The following is a 22847-nucleotide window of genomic DNA, read 5'->3' as shown; positions in this document are numbered from 1 at the left end:
CCGTGTCCAGTTCTGGGCGCTGGCGCTTTCGGGAAGATGTGGACACGTTGGAGAGAGGCCAGAGGGGAGCCACAAACATGAGCAGAGGTTTAAAAAACCAGACCAGTGTGGAAAGGTTAAAGAGACCTGAGAGCAGCCCCCATATACGCTGAGGGCTGTTACAAAGAGGCCGGAGGTGTTCACGGAAGGGCCTTCCTACCTGTACGTTTGCCGTGGTGGTGCAGCCCTGTCGGCCCTCGGATTTCAGAGACGGGGGAGGGGTAATTTCTTTTACTGGACAAACTTCTGTTGGGGGAAGAGCGGCGGCTGTGGAGACCCCAGCCCTGGGGGGGTTAAGAACAGGTTGGACAAACCCCTACAGGGATGGGCTAGGGATGAGCTGGTCCTGCCTCAGCACAGGGGCCAGCCCAGCCCTGCATGTCTGATTGCAGGAGAGCGGGGGTGCTGCTGGGGCCTGCGGGCCCCTGGGGCCGGGGCTGCTCGGCCGGGGCTGGGAACGCCATGGGGCCCTTTGCAGACGGCCCCCAGCTGGTCCCAGCCAGCAGCTCCTGGGTTGGAATTTGAGCAGCAGCCGGTCCGGGCTCCTGCCTGCAACCAGGGATTGGGGTTAATGGGCCCACAGAAAGCCTAGAGAGAGACTGACCAGCCATGGCCGCCGGCCACCAGCCCCCAGTGCTGGGGGGACTTGGCTGGCGCTTCCGGCCCCATCTGGGAAGTGGCGCCCACTGCTGGGACCCCGTGTGCGTCAGGGGAAGGGGGACACCCTGGGGGCAGCAGATTCCAGAGGAAACCGCAGCTGAGCCTGCCTGAGAAATGAAGCACAGACTGTGCAGAGCTAAATCAACCCAGCTGTGCAGGCTGCCTCTGGGGGGCTGCAGGCCAGGAAATGGGGGATGGGGGCTTAGTCCCCAACCCCAGGAAGGCTCTGTCATCTTAACCCCTTGTGGCACCAGGAGGCACCGTTCTCCTGAGGCCAGAGCCTCTGGTGGTTGTTTCTTAGAGTCCAGCTCCAGCACAGAGCAGAGCAGCCCAGCGGGGTGAGCTAAGGGGGGAGCACCTTCGGCATGCAGAGGAGTAGGCTGTTATCCTGCAGTGGAGCGATGTGACGGGCACTCAGTAAACAGATGGAGGGGGGAGTCAGTCACCCCTGGGCGAGCCTGTTGCATTGTGACAAGGGTGTGCGAGGGAAATCCTGCCCTCGGTGCCCCCTGCATGACCCTGACCCGCCCCCCATGCTGCTCTCCGTGCCCCTAATGGCCCTATTGACCTTCCCAGGTCTGGGCAGGTGCAGCCGACTGAGCTGGGATAACGATTCAGTCTGAGGATGCTGGATCCGGATGAGAGTTCGGCTCGTCCGCCGGTAGCCGGGCTGGCTGTGCCGGGTTGGGGTGTGTTCGTGCCAGCGCTGAGAGAGTTGTGTGCCCGTCACTCCAGTCGGTGGATCTGCCTGACACGTGTGTGTGTGTGTGTGTGTGTGTGTGTGAGTCACTTTTCCATAGTCCATTCCCAGAGCAGCCCCCAACCCCGTCAGCCCAGCCCCTCCCCCCTTGGGATGTGCTCCTTCCCCAGAGTTTGTGCCCAGGCCGACGCCAGCCCAGATCTCTCCCTCCCACCAGCAGCCGGGCTCTGTGGTGGCTCTGATCCAGCGCCCCAGGACGAGCGCACGTCTGTCCAGCGTGGATGAGGGCAGAGACGGGGACTGTCCGCACCTTGTCTGGGACCGCGACTGCGGGAGTTGGGCCCTTTCCATTGCGTCAGGGGGAGAATCACCTGTTTGTCCCGGGACCATTTCTCAGCGCCAGCCTCTGTTCCTCCAGCGCCCCGGAGGTCGGAGGCAGCTCTGATTCCATCCCCCAGACTGACCTCAGGGGTGGGACGTCCTCGGGGCTGGGATGGTACCAATGAGGCTGTGTCGGGCGGGTGGGGGGTCTCTGACAGTCCGTGCAGGTTACGGGGAGGGCACATCCCTCCCTTACACCGTTTCACAGCAGGGTTACTCCAGATTTACACCCCCACATGGGATAGGGGAACTAAGAGCTTCTGTCCAGGTGGTGGTAACTGGGCCTGGTTTACAATGGGGTGACTCCTGGGTGCAGTGAGAGGAGACCCTGCCCCCCACCCTGCTGATGGTGCCAAGCGCCATGGGTCCCTTGGGGGTGAAAGGTCTGGTCTGGGTGCTGCTCCCCCCCCGTGCCCCCCAGACACCCCAGGAGTTAGTGTGGCCTCTCCTGTACCCAGGCTGTGGGTCAGATCCCTCCCTGGGGTGACTCCGCGCAGACCTGCAGCCAGATCGGGGCACCTCTCCTGGCCTCTGGGTCTCTGCCCCTCACCCTGTTCCTCTGTCTTTCACCTGCCTGGCCCCTCTGCTCGGCAAGGGCCCAGTCCTGCCCCCCAGCCCACGCCCAAACTTTCCATGTTCATGTAAGGGGACTGTTGCCCCCTTACTAACATTCAGTGGGGGTGTTTTGGTTGCTAGCTCCCAGCACTAAAAGGGGAGGGTTTGATGGCAAATCAGGACCCTGAGACTGACAGTCCCCAGGAACAATGGCAAGAGGCCAATTCTCCAGGTCAGCCTGATTGACAGGGTGGGCCGGCTAATCAAGGAGACAGAAGGCCAGGGTGGGTCCCGTCCTCCGTGTGAGCAGGAGTGTGCCTAGAGTCAGACAGAGTGGGGCCAAGCTAAGGAGAAAGCAGGGGGCCCAAGCTGAGCTGGAGAGCAGAGCCAGGCCAGATCCAGAGGAGCAGAACTGCAGCCCAAGAGCCAGAGGCACAGCCCAGGAAGAGCAGATCCAGTGCTGGGAGCAGAGCTGCAGCCAGAGAGCCAGAGGCACAGCCCAGGAAGAGCAGATCCAGTGCTGGGAGCAGAGCTGCAGCCAGAGAGCCAGAGGCACAGCCCAGAGAGAGCAGATCCAGTGCTGGGAGCAGAAGTGCAGCCCAAGAGCCAGAGGCACAGCCCAGAGAGAGCAGATCCAGTGCTGGGAGCAGAGCTGCAGCCAGAGAGCCAGAGGCACAGCCCAGGAAGAGCAGATCCAGTGCTGGGAGCAGAACTGCAGCCAGAGAGCCAGGTGTGGTGAGCAACTGGGGCCAGCCAAGGGGGGAACCTTGGTAAAAGGGCCCAGCGCAGGAAGACACCCCAGCCCAGGGTCCATGCAGGCCAGGCTGGGAGGGGGATCTTAACCTGACTGGGGGCTGGCACTGGGAAGAAGGGTCCCATCACCCAAAGCCTGGAGGTGTGTGGTCACCGCCATTGCAAGTGTCTAACCGGCAGCATAACTGCAGCACAGCCAGGGCCTGAGAGGGCAGCCTGGGACCTACAAGGAACTGACTGCAAAGTGCTTTGATGTCCAGAGACACTGTTTGTGATGTTCCCTGCCACAGAGCAGGGTGATGTGTTTTCCTGTAACCTTTCCCGTTTTTTCTTATTCTTTTCTTTAAATTAATTGTTAAGTAAACAACTTGTATTTGCTCTATATTGTATGGAATAATCAGTGGGTCAGGGAGGTGCCCAGTGCAGAAAGGGTACCCCGGAGTGGGGACACCTTAGCCCCTGTCCTAGGTGACCACAGCAAGGTTGGGGGTCGAGCCCCCCAGGAATCCTGGGCCCAGCCTTGTTGGGGCTACGAGAACTCTGCCAGACAGGAGAGTCCTCAAGGGCAGGGAGGCCTCTGGGTAAAGGAAGTGGGAGCGAGGACTCAGATCCTTTTGCTCGCCCACTTCACCGGGGTAGCACAGAAGCCAGGAAAGTTCCCCACAATAGCGGGACCATTTCCCCGCTTACATTCAGATCCCCCGCCCTAAACAGCCAGGGGTGTCTCTGCTGTGGCTGCCGAGGGGCAGGATTGGGGCTGTTTGGGGGGGCAGAGGGAGGGGTCCTGGCCTCTTTTTAAGGCCTCCTGACACACACACCCCCCCCACTTAATGTTCCTTTTCATCCCTTCTGCCCCCTGGGAAAATGTTCTTGGCCATTGGGAGGCAGCTGCTGGCCAAGGCCTGGAGGGGCCAGATGGGACAAAGGGACAGTTATTTTGTGCGCCCGCCTCCAGCTGAGACATGAGCCTGAGACGTTCCCGGGTGGGGGTGGGGCAACATGGCTCATCGCCCCCCTCCCCCCATTGGGGCCTTAAAACGTCAGGGGAGCTGGGGTGTGTCTGTGGTGATGGCAGACCTGGAAGGGGGGCGCTGGATCGTACCTGGGAGCACAGGAGATAGGATGAGTCTCCATTGGGTCAGGGGGCGCATGCCAGATCCAGGGTAGCTGTACTGGATCCAGGGAACTAGTTGGGCGTGGGGCTTGTCAGATCCAGGAGGGGGCAGTTCGGACCCAGAGAGCAGGGGAGACAGGTTGGAGCCAGGCGGTAGGTAGGAGTCCAGAGGTCTGGGGAGCCATGTGGGACCCAGAGAGCAGGGGGGCCGGTTTGGGGGTTCAGGTAGGAATCCAGGGTCAAGGGGGGCAGGTTGGATGCAGGAGTCAAGGGGGGCCAGGTGGGAATCCAGCAGGTGGGGGAGTTCGGGTCTCTCGAGTGCCTGCATCAGCTCTTGGCCAAGGTTGTTCCATGATTCACGGCTTCCCGGCGCGGTGGGAGAGGACGGCGCTCACTGGTAGTGGTCACCGCCCGGCCGTTGCCATCTGAGGGGGCAGCCTGGGGGGAGGGCGATACCCCGGCTCCTGCCGGCTACACGGGACTCCAGGGGCAGCAGCAGCAGCAAGCCCTGGGTAATGTGCTGGAGTGTTATTATTGCAGTCCTGGGCTGACCCAGCAGTGGGCGCTGTGGGGATCAGGGCACAGCACCAGCTGTGGGGGGAGCCTATAGTTGCTCCAGTTCCAGCCTCTGCCAGCAGGAGGCACTGTGGGGATCAGGGCAGGAGAAAATACTGATTCCCTGCTAAGAGGGTTGCACTGAGGCTGGTGGCAGGGGGTTGCTTGGGGGATTCTGGCCATGTCCCAGGGGGGTAGAGGGGGCAGGGCCCCACAAATGCTTATCTCTGGGCTGAGTCACTGCAGCTTGTTGCTGGCGGGAAGGTTTGAAGGATTCTCCCTCCATTCCGGCCTGGCTGGTGTTTGAGCAGCAGGGGGGATCCTGGGGGATCCTTGTCCCTGCATCTGATGCTGCAGGAGGCTGCCGGTGTGTGTGAACGTACGTGTCTGTGCATGAGTGTGCGGCACACGTGTGTTCCCATGCATGGGGATGGGCGCACCGGTATGTACATCGGTACTTGTTCACAGACGTGAGCACACAACTGCACGTTTGTGTGCATGCCGGAGTGTGTGTGCACGTGAGCACTAGCATGTGCGGTGCGTGTGTCTGGCGTGTGGGTAATTATCCTGCTCAGGCACTATGGGGACTCTCGGGGGACAATTGAGGGACCAGACGCAGCCCAGCATGGACCCTGGGGCTGTGGCCTTGGCGTGGGGCTGTGGCGCCACCTAGTGGCTGAGGCTTTTCAGTGCCGCTCTGTGGACACAAAGGTTCGATGGGGGCGGGGGAAGGTGTTGGGAGGCTGGACTGGCCTTGGGGATCAGGTCCCCTGTGCTCCAGTCTAGCCCATGATGGTGGAGAATAAAAATTGCTGACAGGCATCGTATGGAATGAGTTTGGCCCTGCTTCCAAGCTGGGCATCAGGACTCCTGTGTTCTGTCCCAGCTCTGGGATGAGGGCAGTGGGGTCTAGAGGTTAGAGCAGGCAGTGGGAGCCAGGACTCCTGGGCTCTATCCCCAGCTCGGAGGGGAGGGGAGTAGGGTCTAGTGGTTAGAGCAGGGGTAGGTGTCAGGACTCCTGGGTTCTATTCCTAGCTCTGCCCCTGCACCAATGGCCCATCTCAGAAGAAAGGCCTCCAAGGGGCAAAGCCCTTCGCCCCGGGTGGTGAGTCCCAGCAAGGGAACAGGCCCTGCTGCTGCCCCTTTTATAAAGAGCCCGAATAGCCAACACGTCCCCTCTCCGGGCAGGACGACGGCTCGTGTTTTAACGGGGAGGGGACGTCACCCTCAGGGCCGACTGCCCTGGGACGCAGCAGCTTCTCCATCACGTGGAGTCGCACAGACGGGCTGTCCCCTCTCAAGCTCTGCGCTAGCTCCATCCCCAGCTGGGGGCTGGATGCAGGAACCCCTGGGTCATTCTCTGGCCCGTGCAGTGCGAGAGGCCGGATCAGCCTGCTCCCGTCCTGGCCTTAGACTCTCTGAATTAATGGCTCGGCCTTCGCTCCCAGGGGACCTGTGATGCCGTCACCTCCCCAGCTCCCTCGTCCTCCATGGAGTCTCCCCAGGGGAGATCGGCTGGAGCTGAATTTCAAAGCCGCGCCCCCTTTCTAGCTCCCATCCTAGTAAAGCACAATGGGGTTCCCCAGCCCGCTGGGCTTCCCCTTTGCACAGCACCTCGGGCACTCGGGTCCTTTAGCATCTGGTTCTTCGCACCCGCGTGTGGTTAATGACTCAGAGCAACAGGCTACAAATAAACACCAGCAGGAGGGGGCGGATCTGGGGCGATACCTGAGTGAAAAGCAGATCAACAGCAGCCTGTGTTGTGCCCCATCCCCCCCTCGCTGCTTCCCCTTTCCAAGTGGGTTTGGCCATTGCATGGACGCACTGGGTGACCTTGGGTAAGTCATTACCCCTCACTGTGCCTCAGTTTCCCCATCCTCCCTGACAATGGGGGCTCCTGGTCTTTGTTGCTCATACACACAATAAAAGACCCAGCTGGCCTGGCCAAAAGTCCAGTTCCCAACTGGAACCAGTTAAAAATATGACCAGGGATCCCATCTGGGGCTGATTTCCCAGCGCACCATGTTTCTGCATTTTTAATTCCATCATCATCAGGGCCCTGACTGGCCATTGGCCCGGGATTGGCAGGACTGGGGCAGCTGGGGGTGTGTGCAGCTGAGTGGCGGTTACCATCTGCCCCTGGGGCCTCACCCTGTCTCTGCCTTCCAGGGCTCTGCATCACCCTGTGCCTGTGGGGCACCGTGGCCCAGACTCCTGGTGTACAAGGTAAGACTGACTCCTCCAGGCTAACCTTCCCCAGCGCTCCCAGCTGCCCGGGCTCCGGCCTCCGCCCCCTCCGGCCCTTTTCCCTGGTGGGAGGAGAGCAGGGTCAGGGGTCTGGCGAGCCGGGAGCAGCCCCTTGGCGTGGGCGTCTTGGGATGGGTTTACAGAGCACGGTGGGTGCGTGCAGGGGAGAGGAGAAGGCCCCTGTGTAGCCCTCCCCTTCCCTTCCCTTCCCAGCCCCGTGACCGGCAGAGAATAGACCCTGGGGCCCAGGGCTCTACACTGGGGGCTGGAGTGAGGGGCAGGTCCCCTTTGTAGCCAAGGGCCGGGTTACTGACCAGCCCAAATCAAACCCCTGATGGCTCAGACATTAGAAGTGGCATTTGTAGGTGCCCTCCCCCGCCCTAAAATCAGGCTGAACTGAAACCTGGGACCCACGTGCCCAGCTGGGGGGTGTTTGGGATCAGGATTCTGCGCCCCAAGTCCTGCTCTTCTGCGAATCCCAAGATGGGATTTGGGCAAATTCCCATTGACCCACTGGGGTCCCCCAGTGCTGCATCCCCCTGCTCCGTCTGCTCCCATCCCAAGCCCTGCAGCCGGCTAAGTTGTGCTGGGATCCTTCCCCTCACGCTGGTCAGAGGGACGGATCCCAGCGGAACCCCAAACACCGGGCAGCTAAAGGATCCAGGAGCCCCCGTAGGTAGGTCACAATGTGGGTCATGGGAGGCAGCTCAGGATCCAAACTAGCCTCGCCCCCGATTCCGCTCTCAGTCAATCCAGAGCAGAGCCGGGCAGGAATTTCCCAGGGAACCATTTTTTGCCAGTAAATGCCGATTCGGTTCAGAGGAATGTTTGGTTTTACTGGAAAAATTGCACAGAGGAAGGGGGGAGATGAAATAATTTTCAAAATGAACATTTCCCGTGTTCTTGTTTGAAACGAGGTTTGGGTTTGAAACCGACGCTAACGAGAGTAATGACGAGAGCAACAAAAAGGAGAAAAATTGGGTGAGATCGAAAACGTTTCACTTGAAGCGACGCCCGGCTCCGGGGGCTCTGACTGTCTGTGCCGGGGGCACCCCGGAGAGCCAAGGCCTCCTGTGCAGCCGAGGGCAGCTTGTGGCCAGGCGGTGGAGGCGTCGGAGCTGTTGGCCGGGCGCCCAGGGATGAAAGTCAGCGAATGGGGCGTGTGAAAGGAGTCGATCCCCCTGTGTGTGTGTGTGGGGGGGGGGGGGGGAGGGGAGCCGCTCTGCACTGGCTGACCCTGCCCAGCTGTTCCCGCCCCTGCAGGTACCACTGGGGACTGCAACAACCATACGCTGTGCCCAGCAAACGCCAAGTGTGTGAACAGCACCCACTGCACCTGCCTGGATGGATACCAGCCACATGGGAATCGCTTCTTCACCGACCCAGCAGAGCCCTGTGACGGTAACGGGGCTCCCACGTTGTCCTGGGGGGGCTGGGACAGAGCAGGGCATTGAGGGCCGGAGCAGCCGACTCCACTGACTCCAGGGCCTGCTGGGGGTGCTCAGCCTGGCTGGGGAATGAGGGGGGCAGCAGCTCGGGTGAGGGCCGCCCTCCTGGGGATCGAACCGGGGCCTCCAGAGTGAGCAGCAGGAGCCAGGAGTGTTGGGCTCTGTGAATGGGGCACAGGGTGGGGGGGCCCATCACACTGACCCACCTGAATCCCAGCCTGGGCCCTAATCAGCCCCTGGGTGTGCAGGGGCAGAGGGGCCCCATGGGAGCAGAATGGGGCAGCCCTGCCTGCAGGGGCGGCTCTAGGCTGTCTTTGGCGGCCCGCCTGCGGGACCAGCGCACCCTCCACAGGCAAGTGCCTGCCGCCCTTCCGGCGACTGGCAGAGGGCCCCCTGTGACTTGCCGCCCCAGACACGCGCTTGGCATGCTGGTGCCTGGAGCCGCCCCTGTCTGGCTGTTCTCCCCCCTCCCCAGCCTGCAGGGATCCAAGGAGGGAGGGGGGCAGAGGAGAGGCAACTTGTCACCCCCCCCCCCAACACACAGGGAGCCTGAACCCCAAGGGGGACATCTCCCCACCCTCCCTTCACATAGAGGATCTGGGTGTTTGTGGGGCTGAACCCCCCGTACCTGGGACAGGAGGCTCGGGGGGGGGGGAGGGGGCTGTTTACGACATTCCAGCAGCAGAAATGGGTAACTGAGAATCAGGCCCTTAATCACTAACCGCTCAGGGCCCCGTCGCCTGCGTCCCATCACCCAGCTCAGTGCAGGGGTTGGGGGGTGTTACGGGGAACGTCTCCCTGCCAGGACTGTACAGAGCGTCCCCTCTTGCATTACAGATATTAACGAGTGTCTGGGGCCGAACCAGCCTGACTGCGGAGGTAACACAAACTGCACCAACGTGCCTGGGAGTTACTACTGCACCTGCATCGATGGCTACGAGTCCAGCTCTGGGAAAGCCAACTTCACGCATGCGAGTGAGAACAGCTGCCGGGGTGAGCTCTCCCCTGCCCCCACCTGCTGAGACCCCTCCCACACACACACAAATGCTCATTCCAGGCCTGGCGCTGCACCGGGGCTGCTGCCGGCTTTGGCAGTGGCCTGAGGCCTCAGCGAGGCTGTGATGAGATGTGACCCTCACTTGCTCCCGCAGAGCATGGGGCCGGGCTCACCCCTGTGCCTGGCGCTTGGACAGGGAATAAACCCTCGGGGTTAGAAACAGACCCACGGAGCAAACTCCTTGTGCTGCAGAGATGTGCTGGGGAGGGGGGAAGGGGACCCTCGCTGGCTCCAGCACGCAGCATCTGGGCTGCTAGTGCCCCGCTGAGCCTGGGAAGGGGCCCCGGGAACGGCTCTGGGAATTGGGCTAAAGCGTTCTTGACTTCGCCCCGGTCCCCTATTGCTTGAGCTTCGCTGGGGGCAGGCAGCCATGCTCTGCTCTGGCCTCTAGGGGGCGCAGCTGCTAGTTCGCGGGACCCTCCCACTGCCCCAAGCTCCCTGCGTGGGCAGCGCTAGGAGGGGCATGTGCTGTGACTGGCATTGCCAGCCCAGCCCCAGGCTGCCCTGAGGCCCCCCGAGTTCCAGCAGTCTGGGGCGGGCACGTGGGGTTGGCGTTCGTCGGCTCCGTGTGCTGTCCCGGCTCTGGGCGGGTCGCCGGCCCGGCAGACCTCCAGCGAAGTGCCCAGACAGCCCAGAGTCGGGGCAGTGGCCAAGGCGCTCGGCCAGGTTTATCGCCAATGCAGCCCGGTGCCAGCGCCCAGAGATGCCCCAGGGACACGGCCACACGTCTGCCTCTGCCAATGGACCCCGACCGTTACAGACTGAGACAAACCATCCGGGATAAACAACCGACGTCCCAGCTTGTGTGTCTCTCAACATGCTTGTTACCCCCCTTGTGCCTTTCTCCTGCTGCTTCAGACAAAACATTCCCCACCCCTCAAACCAGGGCCGGCTTTACGCCGATTCCCTCGATTCCCCTGAATCGGGCCCCGCACTCAGTGGTGAGCTGAAGCCGGTTCCCAAGCTCCAGCAGCGTCCGCTGGCCCCAGCTCACCTCCCTGCTCCTCCCCTGAATGCTCCGACCCCCCTCCTCCTCCCCCTCACCTGCTTCCCGCGAATCAGATATTTGTGCGGGAAGCCTGGAAACAAGCAGGTAAGCTGGGGCAGGGGGGTGCCAGGAGGGCTCCAGGGAGGCGCAGTGCGGCTCCAGCCCGGCCCCGGCCCCGGCCCTGGCCCCGACTCTGGCCGGGCAGCACGGCTCTGGCTCAGGGCCCAGCCTGGCTCCGGCGGGGTAAGCGGCATGGTAAGAGACCGGATCCGGGGGGGCTGGATAAGGCAGGGGCAGGGAGCGGGTCGGGGAGGTTGGATCGGGCAGAGGTTCTGGGGAGGGCGGTCAGGGGCCGGGGACTGGGGGGGTTGGGTAGGCGTGGGCGTGCCGGGGGTCGGACGGGGTGGGGAGGGTGGGGGTGGGGGCAGTCAGGGGACAGGGAGCAGGGTGAGTTGGGTAGGGGGTGGGATTCTGGGGGCAGTTGGGGTGGGGGCTCTTGGGAAGGAGTGGTCAGGGGACAAGGAGTGTGGGGGGGTTGATGGGTTGTGATTTCTGAGGGGGGCAGGACATGGGTGGGGGTTGGATGTGGGGGATGTACTCACCGGGTGGTTCCCTACCGGGTCTTCGATGGCGTGTGCCACGGAAGACCCGGAGCGAAGACCCGGAGCGCCGCTGGGTGAGTCATCCCTGCCGGGGCTCTGCCAAATCGGGCCCTGCACTTCCTAAAGCCGGCCCCACGTCAAACCATCTGATCCTGCGCCAGGCAGGGGAATCTGGTGCTCAGATGTGGTTCCACAGTCACTGTGTTGTAGCAATGCCGGCAATACCAGTGCCGAGTTCGTGCACCGGACGGTGAACTTCCCGGCAACCCTCTGCTTTGTGACAGGGTGTGACTGGTGCCTGGGAGGGGCCCCACTGAGATTGCTCCATCAGGGCAAACTGCAGAGTGGGGCCGACAATCCCCCAAACTGCTGGTTATTTCTGATACTTAGATTCACCGAGCCAGCAACAAACCAGCGGCTCTGATACCGGCTGCTTCCCAGAGCCAGAAACAGCTCCCGGCTCCTTTTCTAGTGTGGCTTCAAAGGCAGAATTTGGGTCATTTAGCCTGCAAGGTGCTTAACCCTTCCTGGCTCAGTGTCCCACAGGGCCGGACTTCTGCTGACTTTGGTTCTGGCCTTGTGCCAGGCCCCTGCTCCAGGCTCTCTCTGCTCCAGCTCCATGTCGCTCCCCCAGGGCTGCGCTGTGAGGGGGATGTGCTGGGACTGGCATTGCCAACCCAGCCCCAGTCTTCCCTCAGACACCCTGGCTCCCAGCGGCATGGCACAGGGACACACGGGCTGGGCAGCTCCGCGTCGCTCCCCCAGGGCAGGGAGTTTGCCCAGGGCACAGACCGAGAGGTCTCTCTGGGCTCGCAGTGCAGTGGATTTGGAGACCCCTTTGCGCTGGTGAAGCTGGCGCATGCACCAATGCCAGTCCCCTGGCAGGGGATACGCACATGCTGGTGTCTCCACCGGGGGACGCTAGAAGCTGCCAGCTGCTAAATCGCTTGGTGTTGGTCCCTGTCTGTGCTCCCTGAGCCCCCCAAGTCAGCAAAGCACATGCTTAGCTCCAGCCCTGCACAGCTACGCACTGAACTCGGCTCCAATGGGTCTTAAGTGCATGGCTGAGCTCGTGACGACAATCCCAGGCATTAAAACAAAATCAGATTAACTTAGAAAATCAGGAGCTTTAGAAAGATCAGTGAGCAAGGGGCAGTGTGTGGAGAGAATTGAATTGAAAAGGGGCAAATTCAAAGCAGATACAAGGAAATACTCCTCCACGCAGGACAGCATTAGCCTCTGGAACTCACTGCTACTGCGACCAGGGGGCTGTGAATGTGTCAAGGTTTAAAGAGGGACCGGCTGGTTCTATGGGGAACGACAATGCCTGGAGCTGTGCTAGTTAATGGACAATTCTGGGAGGGAGGGAAAAGCTCCCACTTCAGGGCTTAAGTCGACCTATGACTATTAGAGATCAGGAGGAGACCTTCATGGGAGCAGATTATCCACCGGCAGCTGCTGCGGGACTCTTACACCTTCCTCTGTAGCACCTGTCGCAGATGGGATACCAGGGTAGATGGGCCTCGGGGCTGACCCAGGCTGGCAATGCCTGTGGGTTCCTCTGTGATTGGAACCTGAGGGGGATTTCTGCCAAGTCCCAGTGTTCCCACCCCTTGGGCAACTCAGCTTCAATCATGGACTCCTCAATCTCCCCAAATCTTGGCCCCATTGGGGCTTGGCCCATAGAGGCCACAGTGGCTGTTCTGGGGTCTGAAGGTCCCCTTCCCTCTGTTACGGTCACAGCACACGCACACAGTTAGAAACAAGGCGTCACATCCTCTCGCTGGCAGGCTGCAGCTCAGCACAGGGTTATTCTCAGAATCCAGAACCCTAGCACACGAGGACCCCAAACAGAGAGAGACAAAGCAGGCTGCTCCTGAAGGCAGACGGGCACAACTAACCCACTTTGCTCTAGGCTGGCCCTTTGGCAGACACACTGCTGAAAACCCCAGATCACATGCTTGTCACCCAAGCCCCCTAGCCCGCAAGCAGGACCAGGAAAGCCCCTTGCAGATGTTAAGTGAGAGCTTGTGATGTTAGCACAGTTTTCAATACACCATATTCTTGAGTGGCCGCTCCCCTGCCAGAGCAGCCAAGCTCTGAGTGGCCTGAGTGTCAATGAGAATCAGGCCTGTGATTGTTAAGCTGCTAGTGGCCCGGTCGCCTGGGTCCTGTCACCCTGCTCAGCAGAGGTGGGTGATACAGAAATGTCTCCCTGCCAGGACTGTACAGAGCGTCCCCTCTTGTGTTCCAGATATTGAGGAGTGTCTGGGCCCGAGCCCGGCAGACTGCGGACCCCAAGCAAACTGCACCAACGTGCCTGGGAGTTACTACTGCACCTGCATCGATGGCTACGAGCTCAGCTCTGGGAAAGCCAACTTCACGCACATGAGTGAGAACAGCTGCCGGGGTGAGCTCTCCCCTGCCCCCACCTGCTGAGATCCCCCCTCGCACACAGAAATGCTACTTCCAGGCCTGGCACCGCACCGGAGCTTGCGGCCCAGGCCAAATGGCCTCCAGGCCCCTCTCTGATAGGTCGTGGCCTTGTCTGCTCCTACAGCACATGGGTCCGGGCTCACCCCTGTGCCCGGCACTTAGATGGGGAATAAACAGACCCATGGAGCAAACTCCTTGTGCTGCAGAGATGCGCTGGGGAGGGGGGAAGGGACCCTCGCTGGCCCCAGCATGCAGCATCTGAGCTGCTAGTGTCCCGCTGAGCCTGGGAAGGGGCCTCGTGTCTGGGCCATGGATATAGCACCGTGCGCTCTGCCCCTATGGGCCCTGGGGAGGAGAGAATAGCCCCAGCACAGTGTGCTCCAGCCCCACCCCGATCCTCCTCCATGGGTCCTGGGGGGCAGGGAATAGCTGCAGTGCTGGGCCCCGGCCTTGGCCCCTACATCAGGGGCTAGCAGCAGGGTGGGGGCAGGACCCTGACAGCAGCTCCCCACCAGCTGGGTGGCCCCTTTTGCAGGGTGGGGGATTATCCAGTGGCCGTTCCGCTGCCAGAGCAGCCTAGTGCTGCCTGAGTGTAGCTGAGAATCAGGCCTGTGATTGTTAAGCTGCCTGAGGCCCGGTTGCCTGGGTCCTGTCACCCTGCTCAGTGCGGGGGGCTAGGGGGTGATACTGGGAACGTCTCCCTGCCGGGACTGTACAGAGCGTCCCCTCTTGCATTACAGATATTGACGAGTGTCAGGGCCCGAGCCCGGCAGACTGCGGACCCCACGCAAACTGCACCAACGTGCCTGGGAGTTACTACTGCACCTGCATCGATGGCTACGAGCCCAGCTCTGGGAAAGCCAACTTCACGCACAGGAGTGAGAACAGCTGCCGGGGTGAGCTCTCCCCTGCCCCCACCTGCTGAGACCCCCACCCCTCATACCCATTCCCAGCAAGGGGCCGCACTGGGGCTGCTGCCGGCTTTGGCAGTGGCCCGAGGCCTCAGCCAGGCTGTGATGAGACCTGACCCTAGCCCAGGCCGTCTCAGAGGTCCAGAGAGGCGCAGGCCACTTCCAGCTGTTGAGGCCTCCAGCCATAATAAACATACAAAATGACGACACATGAAAACAAAGCACCAAAAAAAGAGTGAGACGTAATTTAAATATTGTTTATTTAACAAATGCTTTTGTAGCGTTTTTCTGTGCAAATGTACTAATTACTGAGGAAAATCTCGCTGTTGTGCAATGTCACAGCTGACGTTAAGCATGGGGAGCCCATTCACACGCTCTAGTCCCATAGCTGACACAAGGAAGAAAGGAGAACAGTAGAACAGAGACCCTGGACTTCAGAAAAGCAGACTTCAACTCCCTCAGGAACTGATGGGGAAAGGAGTCGAGGAAAGCTGGCTGTATTTTAAAGAAACCTTGTTGAGGTTGCAGGAACAAACCATCCCGATGTGTAGGAAGAAAAGTAAATATAGCAGGCGACCAGCTTGGCTTAACAGTGAAATCCTTGCTCGTCTTAAACACAAAAGAACCGCTTACAAGAAGTGGAAGATTGGACAAATAACCAGGAGGAGTATAAAAGTATTGTTCAGGCATGCAGGAGTGAAATTAGGAAGGCCAAATCACACTTGGAGTTGCAGCTAGCCGGAGATGTTAGGAGTAACAAGAAGGGTTTCTTCAGGTATGTTAGCAACAAGGAGAAAGTCAAGGAAAGTGTGGGCCCCTTGCTGAATGAGGGAGGGAATCTAGTGACAGAGGATGTGGAGAAAGCTAGTGTACTCAATGCTTTTTTTGCCTCTGTCTTCACAGACAAGGTCAGCTCCCAGACAGCTGCACTCTGCAGCATGGTATGGGAGATGACCAGCTCTCTGTGGAGAAAGAAGTAGTTCGGGACTATTTAGAAAAGCTGGAGCACAAGTCCATGGGGCCAGATGTGCTGCATCCGAGGGTGCTAAAGGAGTTGGCCGATGAGATTGCAGAACCATTGGCCATTATGTTTGAAAAATCATGGTCATCGGGGGAGGTCCCGGACGACTGGAAAAAAGCTAATGTAGTGCCCATCTTTAAAAAAGGGAAGAAGAAAGATCCAGGAACTACAGGTCAGTCAGTCTCACCTCAGTCCCTGGAAAAATCATGGAACAGGTCCTCAAGGAATCAATTCTGAACCACTTAAAGGAGGGGAAAGTGATCAGGAACAGTCAGCATGGATTCACCAAGGGCACTTCATGCCTGACTAACCTAATTGCCTTCTATGATGAGATAACCGGCTCTGTGGATGAGGGGAAAGCAGTGGATGTGCTATTTCTGGACTTTAGCAAAGCTTTTGATACAGTCTCCCATAGTATTCTTGCCAGCAAGTTAAAGAAGTATGGGCTGGATGAATGGACGGTAAGGTGGATAGAAAACTGGCTAGATTGTCGGGCTTAACGGGTAGTGATCAATGGTTCCATGTCTAGTTGGCAGCCGGTATCAAGTGGAGTGCCCCAAGGGTCGGTGCTGGAGCCGGTTTTGTTCAATATCTTCATTAACGATCTGGAGGATGGTGTGGACTGCACTCTCAGCAAGTTTGCAGATGACACTAAACTGGGAGGAGTGGTTGATACGCTGGAGGGTAGGGATAGGATACAGAGGGACCTAGACAAATTAGAGGATTGGGCCAAAAGAAATATGATGAGGTTCAACAAGGACAAGTGCAGAGTCCTGCACTTAGGACGGAAGAATCCCATGCACTGTTACGGACTAGGCACCGAATGGCTGGGCAGCAGTTCTGCAGAAAAGGACCTAGGGGTTATGGTGGACGAAAAGCTGAATATGAGTCAACAGTGTGCCCTTGTTGCCAGGAAGGCTAATTGCATTTTGGGTTGTATAAGTAGGGGCATTTCCAGCAGATCGAGGGATGTGATCATTCCCCTCTACTCAGCACTGGTGAGGCCTCATTTGGAGAACTGTGTCCAGTTTTGGGCCCCACACTACAAGAAGGATGTGGATAAATTGGAGAGAGTCCAGCGGAGGGCAACAAAAATGATTAGGGGGCTGGAGCACATGACTTATGAGGAGAGGCTGAGGGAACTGGGATTGTTTGGTCTGCAGAAGAGAAGAATGAGGGGGGATTTGATAGCTGCTTTCAACTACCTGAAAGGGGGTTCCAAAGAGGATGGATCTAGACTGTTTTCAGTAGTAGAAGATGACAGAACAAGGAGTAATGGTCTCAAGTTGCAGAGGGGGAGGTTTAGGTTGGACATTAGGAAAAACTTTTTCACTAGTAAGGGTGGTGAAGCACTGGAATGGGTTACCTAGGGAGGTGGTGGAATCTCCTTCCTTAGAGGTTTTTAAAGTCAGGCTTGACAAAGCCCTGGCTGGGATGATTGATTTAGTTGGGTTTGGTCCTGCTTTGAGCAGGGGGTTGGACTAGATGACCTCCTGAGGTCCCTTCGAACCCTGAGATTCTATGATTCTAAGGTCCTTTCACCTGAAGCCACTGACGCAGGCAAGCTGACAAAAGCACGCAATAGCTATGAACATTTTTAACTCTTTAATATGATAAAATCTGTATCAGTTAACAAAAAAATTATGTCTTACCAAACCACATCTCTTATTTGCTTGAATTTGCAGCTCTAAGCTGAGAGAAGGTGGGTCACATTGATTTTGGTCCGATAGGGACGGGCATAAAAACAAGTTGCAAAACTTATCAAATGCAACAAAATTAAGTGTCTAAATTTGAGTCCCCTTTGAACTTGCGGCCCAGGCCAAATGGCCTCCAGGCCCCTCTCTGATAGGTCGTGGCCTTGTCTGCTCCTACAGCACATGGGTCCGGGCTCACCCCTGTGCCCGGCACTTAGATGGGGAATAAACAGACCCATGGAGCAAACTCCTTGTGCTGCAGAGATGCGCTGGGGAGGGGGGAAGGGACCCTCGCTGGCCCCAGCACGCAGCATCTGAGCTGCTAGTGTCCCGCTGAGCCTGGGAAGGGGCCTCGTGTCTGGGCCATGGATATAGCACCGTGCGCTCTGCCCCTATGGGCCCTGGGGAGGAGAGAATAGCCCCAGCACAGTGTGCTCCAGCCCCACCCCGATCCTCCTCCATGGGTCCTGGGGGGCAGGGAATAGCTGCAGTGCTGGGCCCCGGCCTTGGCCCCTACATCAGGGGCTAGCAGCAGGGTGGGGGCAGGACCCTGACAGCAGCTCCCCACCAGCTGGGTGGCCCCTTTTGCAGGGTGGGGGATTCTCCAGTGGCCGTTCCGCTGCCAGAGCAGCCTAGTGCTGCCTGAGTGTAGCTGAGAATCAGGCCTGTGATTGTTAAGCTGCCTGAGGCCCGGTTGCCTGGGTCCTGTCACCCTGCTCAGTGCGGGGGGCTAGGGGGTGATACTGGGAACGTCTCCCTGCCGGGACTGTACAGAGCGTCCCCTCTTGCATTACAGATATTGACGAGTGTCAGGGCCCAAGCCCGGCAGACTGCGGACCCCACGCAAACTGCACCAACGTGCCTGGGAGTTACTACTGCACCTGCATCGATGGCTACGAGCCCAGCTCTGGGAAAGCCAACTTCACGCACAGGAGTGAGAACAGCTGCCGGGGTGAGCTCTCCCCTGCCCCCACCTGCTGAGACCCCCACCCCTCATACCCATTCCCAGCAAGGGGCCGCACTGGGGCTGCTGCCGGCTTTGGCAGTGGCCCGAGGCCTCAGCCAGGCTGTGATGAGACATGACCCTCGCCCAGGCCGTCTCAGAGGTCCAGAGAGGCGCAGGCCACTTCCAGCTGTTGAGGCCTCCAGCCATAATAAACATACAAAATGACGACACATGAAAACAAAGCACCAAAAAAAGAGTGAGACGTCATTTGAATATTGTTTATTTAACAAATGCTTTTGGAGCCTTTTTCTGTGTAAATGCACTAATTACTGAGGAAAAATCTCACTGTCGTGCACTGTTTTGATGTTAAGCATGGGGAGCCCATTCACACGCTCCTGTCCCATAGCTGAACGGGGATAGTTCTTTCCCTGCTTCAACACGTTGAAGGTGCCTTCACCTGAAGCCACTGACGCAGGCAAACTGACAAAAACACACAATATCTATGAGCATTTTTAACTCTTTAATATGACAAAATCTATATCAGTTAACAAAAAAATTATGTCTTACCAAACCACATCTCTTATTTGCTTGAATTTGCAGCTCTAAGCTGAGGGAAGGTGGGTCACATTGATTTTGGTCCGCTAGGGATGCACATAAAAACAAGTTGCAAAACTTATCAAATGCCACAAAAATTAAGTGTCTAAATTTGAGTCCCCTTTGAACTTGCAGCCCAGGCCAAATGGCCTCCTGGCCCCTCTCTGATGAGCCGTGGCCTTGTCTGCTCCTACAGCACATGGGTCCGGGCTTACCCCTATGCCCGGCGCTTGGATGGGGAATAAACAGACCCACAGGGCAAACTCCTTGTGCTGCAGAGATGCGCTGGGGAGGGGGGAGGGGACCCTCGCTGGCCCCAGCACGCAGCATCTGGGCTGCTAGTGTCCCCCTGAGCTGGGAAGAGGCCTCGTGTCTGGGCCATGGAAATAGCACCGTGCGCTCTGCCCCCTATGGGCCCTGGGGAGGAGAGAATAGCCCCAGCACAGTGTGCCCCAGCCCCACCCCCGATCCTCCCCACTGGGTTCTGGGGGGCACGGAATAGCTGCAGTGCTGGGCCCTGGCTTCAGCCCCTACATCAGGGGCTAGGACAGGGGTGGGCAAACTTTTTGGCTCGAGGGCCACATCGGGGTCTGAAACTGTATGGAGGGCCGGGTAGTGAAGGTTCTGTCTCCCCAAACAGCCTGGTCCCTGCCCCTATCTTCCCCTCCACTTCCTGCCCCCTGACTGCCCCCCTCAGCGCCTCTGACCCATCCAACCCCTGCTCCTTGTAGACTGACTGGACCCTCCCAAAATGCCATGTCCCTGGGTGGAAGGGATCGCTCAGTGGTTTGAACATTGGTCTGCTAAACCCAGGGTTGTGAGTTCAATCCTTGAGGGGGCTGCTTGGGGGTCTGGGGCAAAAACCAGTACTTGGTCCTGCTAGTGAAGGCAGGGGGGCTGGACTCAATGACCTTTCAAAGTCCCTTCCAGTTCTAGGAGGTATATCTCCAATTATGTTATGTTAAACTGCCCCCCTGGGACCCCACCCTCTATCCAACCCTGACTGCCCCAAACCCCATTCACACCCCTGCCCCCGAGAGGCCCCCTGGGACTCCCACACCTGTTCACACACACCCTGTCCCCTGACCGCCCCCATCCTGAACCTCCACCCCATCCACCTGCCCCCTGCTCACTGTCCTCTGACTGCTCCTGGGGACCCCCTGCCCCTTATCCAACCCCCCTGCTCCCCGCCCCCTTACCATGCCGCTCAGAGCATCAGGAGACTGGCAGCTGCACCTCCCGGAGCGCTGGTGGCATGATGAGCTGCAGCTGGGGGGAGGAGGGACAGCAGGGGAGGAACCAGGGGCTAGCTTCCCCGGCCGGGAGCTCAAAGTCCAGGAAGGATGGTCACGCAGACCGGATGTGGTCCACGGGCAGTAGTTTGCCCATCTTTGGGCTAGGAGCAGGGTGGGGGCAGGACCCCTACAGCAGCTCCACACAAGCTGGGGTGGCACCTTTTGCAGGGTGGGGGATTTTCCAATGGCCGTTCCGCTGCCAGAGCAGCCTAGTGCTGCCTGAGCGTAGCTGAGAGTCAGGCCTGTGATTGTTAAACTCCCAGGGTCCCAGTCGCAATGGATCCATAACCCAGCTCAGTACAGGTGGACGATGCAGGAACGTCTCCCTGGCAGGACTGTACAGAGCGTCCTCTTGTGCTGCAGATATTGACGAGTGTCAGGGCCCGAGCCCTGCAGACTGCGGACCCCACGGAAACTGCACCAACGTGCCTGGGAGTTATTACTGCAGCTGCATCGATGGCTACGAGCCCAGCTCTGGGAAAGCCAAGTTCACGCACATGAGTGAGAACAGCTGCCAGGGTGAGTTCTCCACTGCTCCCACCTGCTGAGACCCCCCACCCCAATGCCCATTCCCAGCAAGAGGCCGCACTGGGGCTGCTGCCACCTTTGGCAGTGGCCCGAGGCATCAGTGAGGCTGTGATGAGACGTGACCCTCGCCCAGGCCCTCTCAGAGGTCCAGAGAGGTGCAGGCCACTTCCAGCTGTTGAGGCCCCAGCCATAATAAACATACAAAATGACGACACATGAAAACAAAATAAGGCACCAAAGAAAGAGTGAGACGTAATTTGAATATTGTTTATTTAACAAATGCTTTTGGAGCCTTTTTCTGTGTAAATGCACTAATTACTAAGGAAAAATCTCGCTGTCGTGCAGTGTTTTGACGTTAAGCGTGGGGAGCCCATTCACACGCTCCTGTCCCATAGCTGAACGGGGATAGTTCTTTCCCTGCTTCAACACGTTGAAGGTCCGTTCACCTGAAGCCACTGACGCAGGCAAACTGACAAAATCACACAATATCTATGAGCATTTTTAACTCTTTAATATGACAAAATCTGTATCAGTTAACAAAAAAATTATGTCTTACCAAACCACATCTCTTATTTGCTTGAATTTGCAGCTCTAAGTTGAGGGAAGGTGGGTCACATTGATTTTGGTCCGATAGGGACGCTCATAAAAACAAGTTGCAAAACTTATCAAATGCCAGAAAATTAAGTGTCTAAATTTGAGTCCCCTTTGAACTTGCAGCCCAGGCCAAATGGCCTCCTGGCCCCTCTCTGATAGGTCGTGGCCTTGTCTGCTCCTACAGCACATGGGTCCGGGCTCACCCCTGTGCCCGGCGCTTGGATGGGGAATAAACAGACCCACAGGGCAAACTCCTTGTGCTGCAGAGATGCGCTGGGGAGGGGGGAGGGGACCCTCGCTGGCCCCAGCACGCAGCATCTGGGCTGCTAGTGCCCCGCTGAGCCTGGGAAGGGACCCCGGGAACGGCTCTGGGAATTGGGCTAAAGCGTTCTTGAATTTGCCCCTGGTCCCCTATATTTTGAGCTTCCGCTGTGGGCAGGCAGCCATGCTCTGCTCTGGCCTCTAGGGGGCGCAGCTGCTAGTTCGAGGGACCCTCCCACTGCCCCAAGCTCCCTGCGTGGGCAGCGCTGGGAGGGGCATGTGCTGTGACTGGCATTGCCAGCCCAGCCCCAGGCTGCCCTGAGGCCCCCCGAGTTTCAGCAGTCTGGGGCGGGGACGTGGGGTTGGCGTTCGTCCGCTCCGTGTGCTGTCCCGGCTCTGGGCGGGTCGCCGGCCCGGCAGACCTCCAGCGAAGTGCCCAGACAGCCCAGAGTCGGGGCAGTGGCCAAGGCGCTCGGCCAGGTTTATCGCCAATGCAGCCCGGTGCCAGCGCCCAGAGATGCCACAGGGACACGGCCACACGTCTGCCTCTGCCAATGGACCCCGACAGTTACAGACTGAGACAAACCATCCGGGATAAACAACCGACGTCCCAGCTTGTGTGTCTCACAACATGCTTGTTACCCCCGTTGTGCCTTTCTCCTGCTGCTTCAGACAAAACATTCCCCACCCCTCAAACCAGGGCCGGCTTTACACCGATTCCCTCGATTCCCCTGAATCGGGCCCCGCACCCAGTGGTGAGCTGAAGCCGGTTCCCAAGCTCCAGCAGCGTCCGCTGGCCCCAGCTCACCTCCCGCTCCTCCCCTGAATGCTCCGACCCCCTTCTCCTCCCCCTCACCTGCTTCCCGCGAATCAGATATTTGTGCGGGAAGCCTGGAAACAAGCAGGTAAGCTGGGGCAGGGGGGTGCGAGGAGGGCTCCAGGGAGGCGCAGTGCGGCTCCAGCCCGGCCCCGGCCCTGACTCTGGCCAGGCGGCGCGGCTCTGGCTCGCGTCCCGGCTCGGCTCCGGTGGGGGTAAGCGTCATGGTAAGAGACCGGGTCTGGGGGGGCTGAATAAGGCAGGGGCAGGGAATCCCACGGACAGAGAGCGGGTCGGGGAGGTTGGATCGGGCAGAGGTTCTGGGGAGGGCGGACAGGGGCCGGGGATTGGGGGGGTTGGGTAGGCGGGGGAGTTCCGGGGGTCTGTCGGGGTGGTGATGGATGGGGTTGGGGCAGTCAGGGGACAGGGAGCAGGGTGAGTTGGGTAGGGGGTGGGGTTCTGGGGGCAGTTGGGGTGGGGGCTCTTGGGAAGGAGTGGTCAGGGGACAAGGAGTGTGGGGGGGTTGATGGGTTGCAATTTCTGAGGGGGGCAGGACATGGGTGGGGGTTGGATGGGGGGGGGGATGTACTCACCGGGTGGTTCCCTACCGGGTCTTCGATGGCGGGTCCTTCAGTGCCACGGAAGACCCGG

The 22847-nt window shown here is 59.1% G+C and overlaps 1 protein-coding gene and 1 long non-coding RNA gene across 6 annotated transcripts in view; one reads left to right on the top strand and one right to left on the bottom strand.

The window, feature by feature from the left end:
• The window catches only part of LOC120391433, a 341872-nt gene that overhangs the window by 140166 nt on the left and 178859 nt on the right, over positions 1 to 22847 (bottom strand). The gene's annotated exons all lie outside the window — the stretch shown is intronic.
• The window catches only part of LOC120391365 (adhesion G protein-coupled receptor E5-like), a 209343-nt gene that overhangs the window by 56182 nt on the left and 130314 nt on the right, over positions 1 to 22847 (top strand). For all 5 annotated transcript variants that reach the window (XM_039514957.1, XM_039514959.1, XM_039514958.1 and 2 more), the window contains exons 5-7: positions 14276 to 14431; positions 17958 to 18113; positions 20360 to 20515. In XM_039514957.1, the coding sequence (XP_039370891.1) occupies positions 14276 to 14431; positions 17958 to 18113; positions 20360 to 20515 (468 nt within the window). The remainder of the gene's footprint in view (positions 1 to 14275; positions 14432 to 17957; positions 18114 to 20359; positions 20516 to 22847) is intronic.

The sequence above is a fragment of the Mauremys reevesii genome, linkage group 25, assembly GCF_016161935.1.
Source record: "Mauremys reevesii isolate NIE-2019 linkage group 25, ASM1616193v1, whole genome shotgun sequence".
Lineage (NCBI taxonomy): Eukaryota > Metazoa > Chordata > Testudines > Geoemydidae > Mauremys > Mauremys reevesii.
The sequence above is the reverse complement of the archived record's forward strand: the minus strand, read 5'-3'. Positions and strand labels throughout refer to the sequence as shown.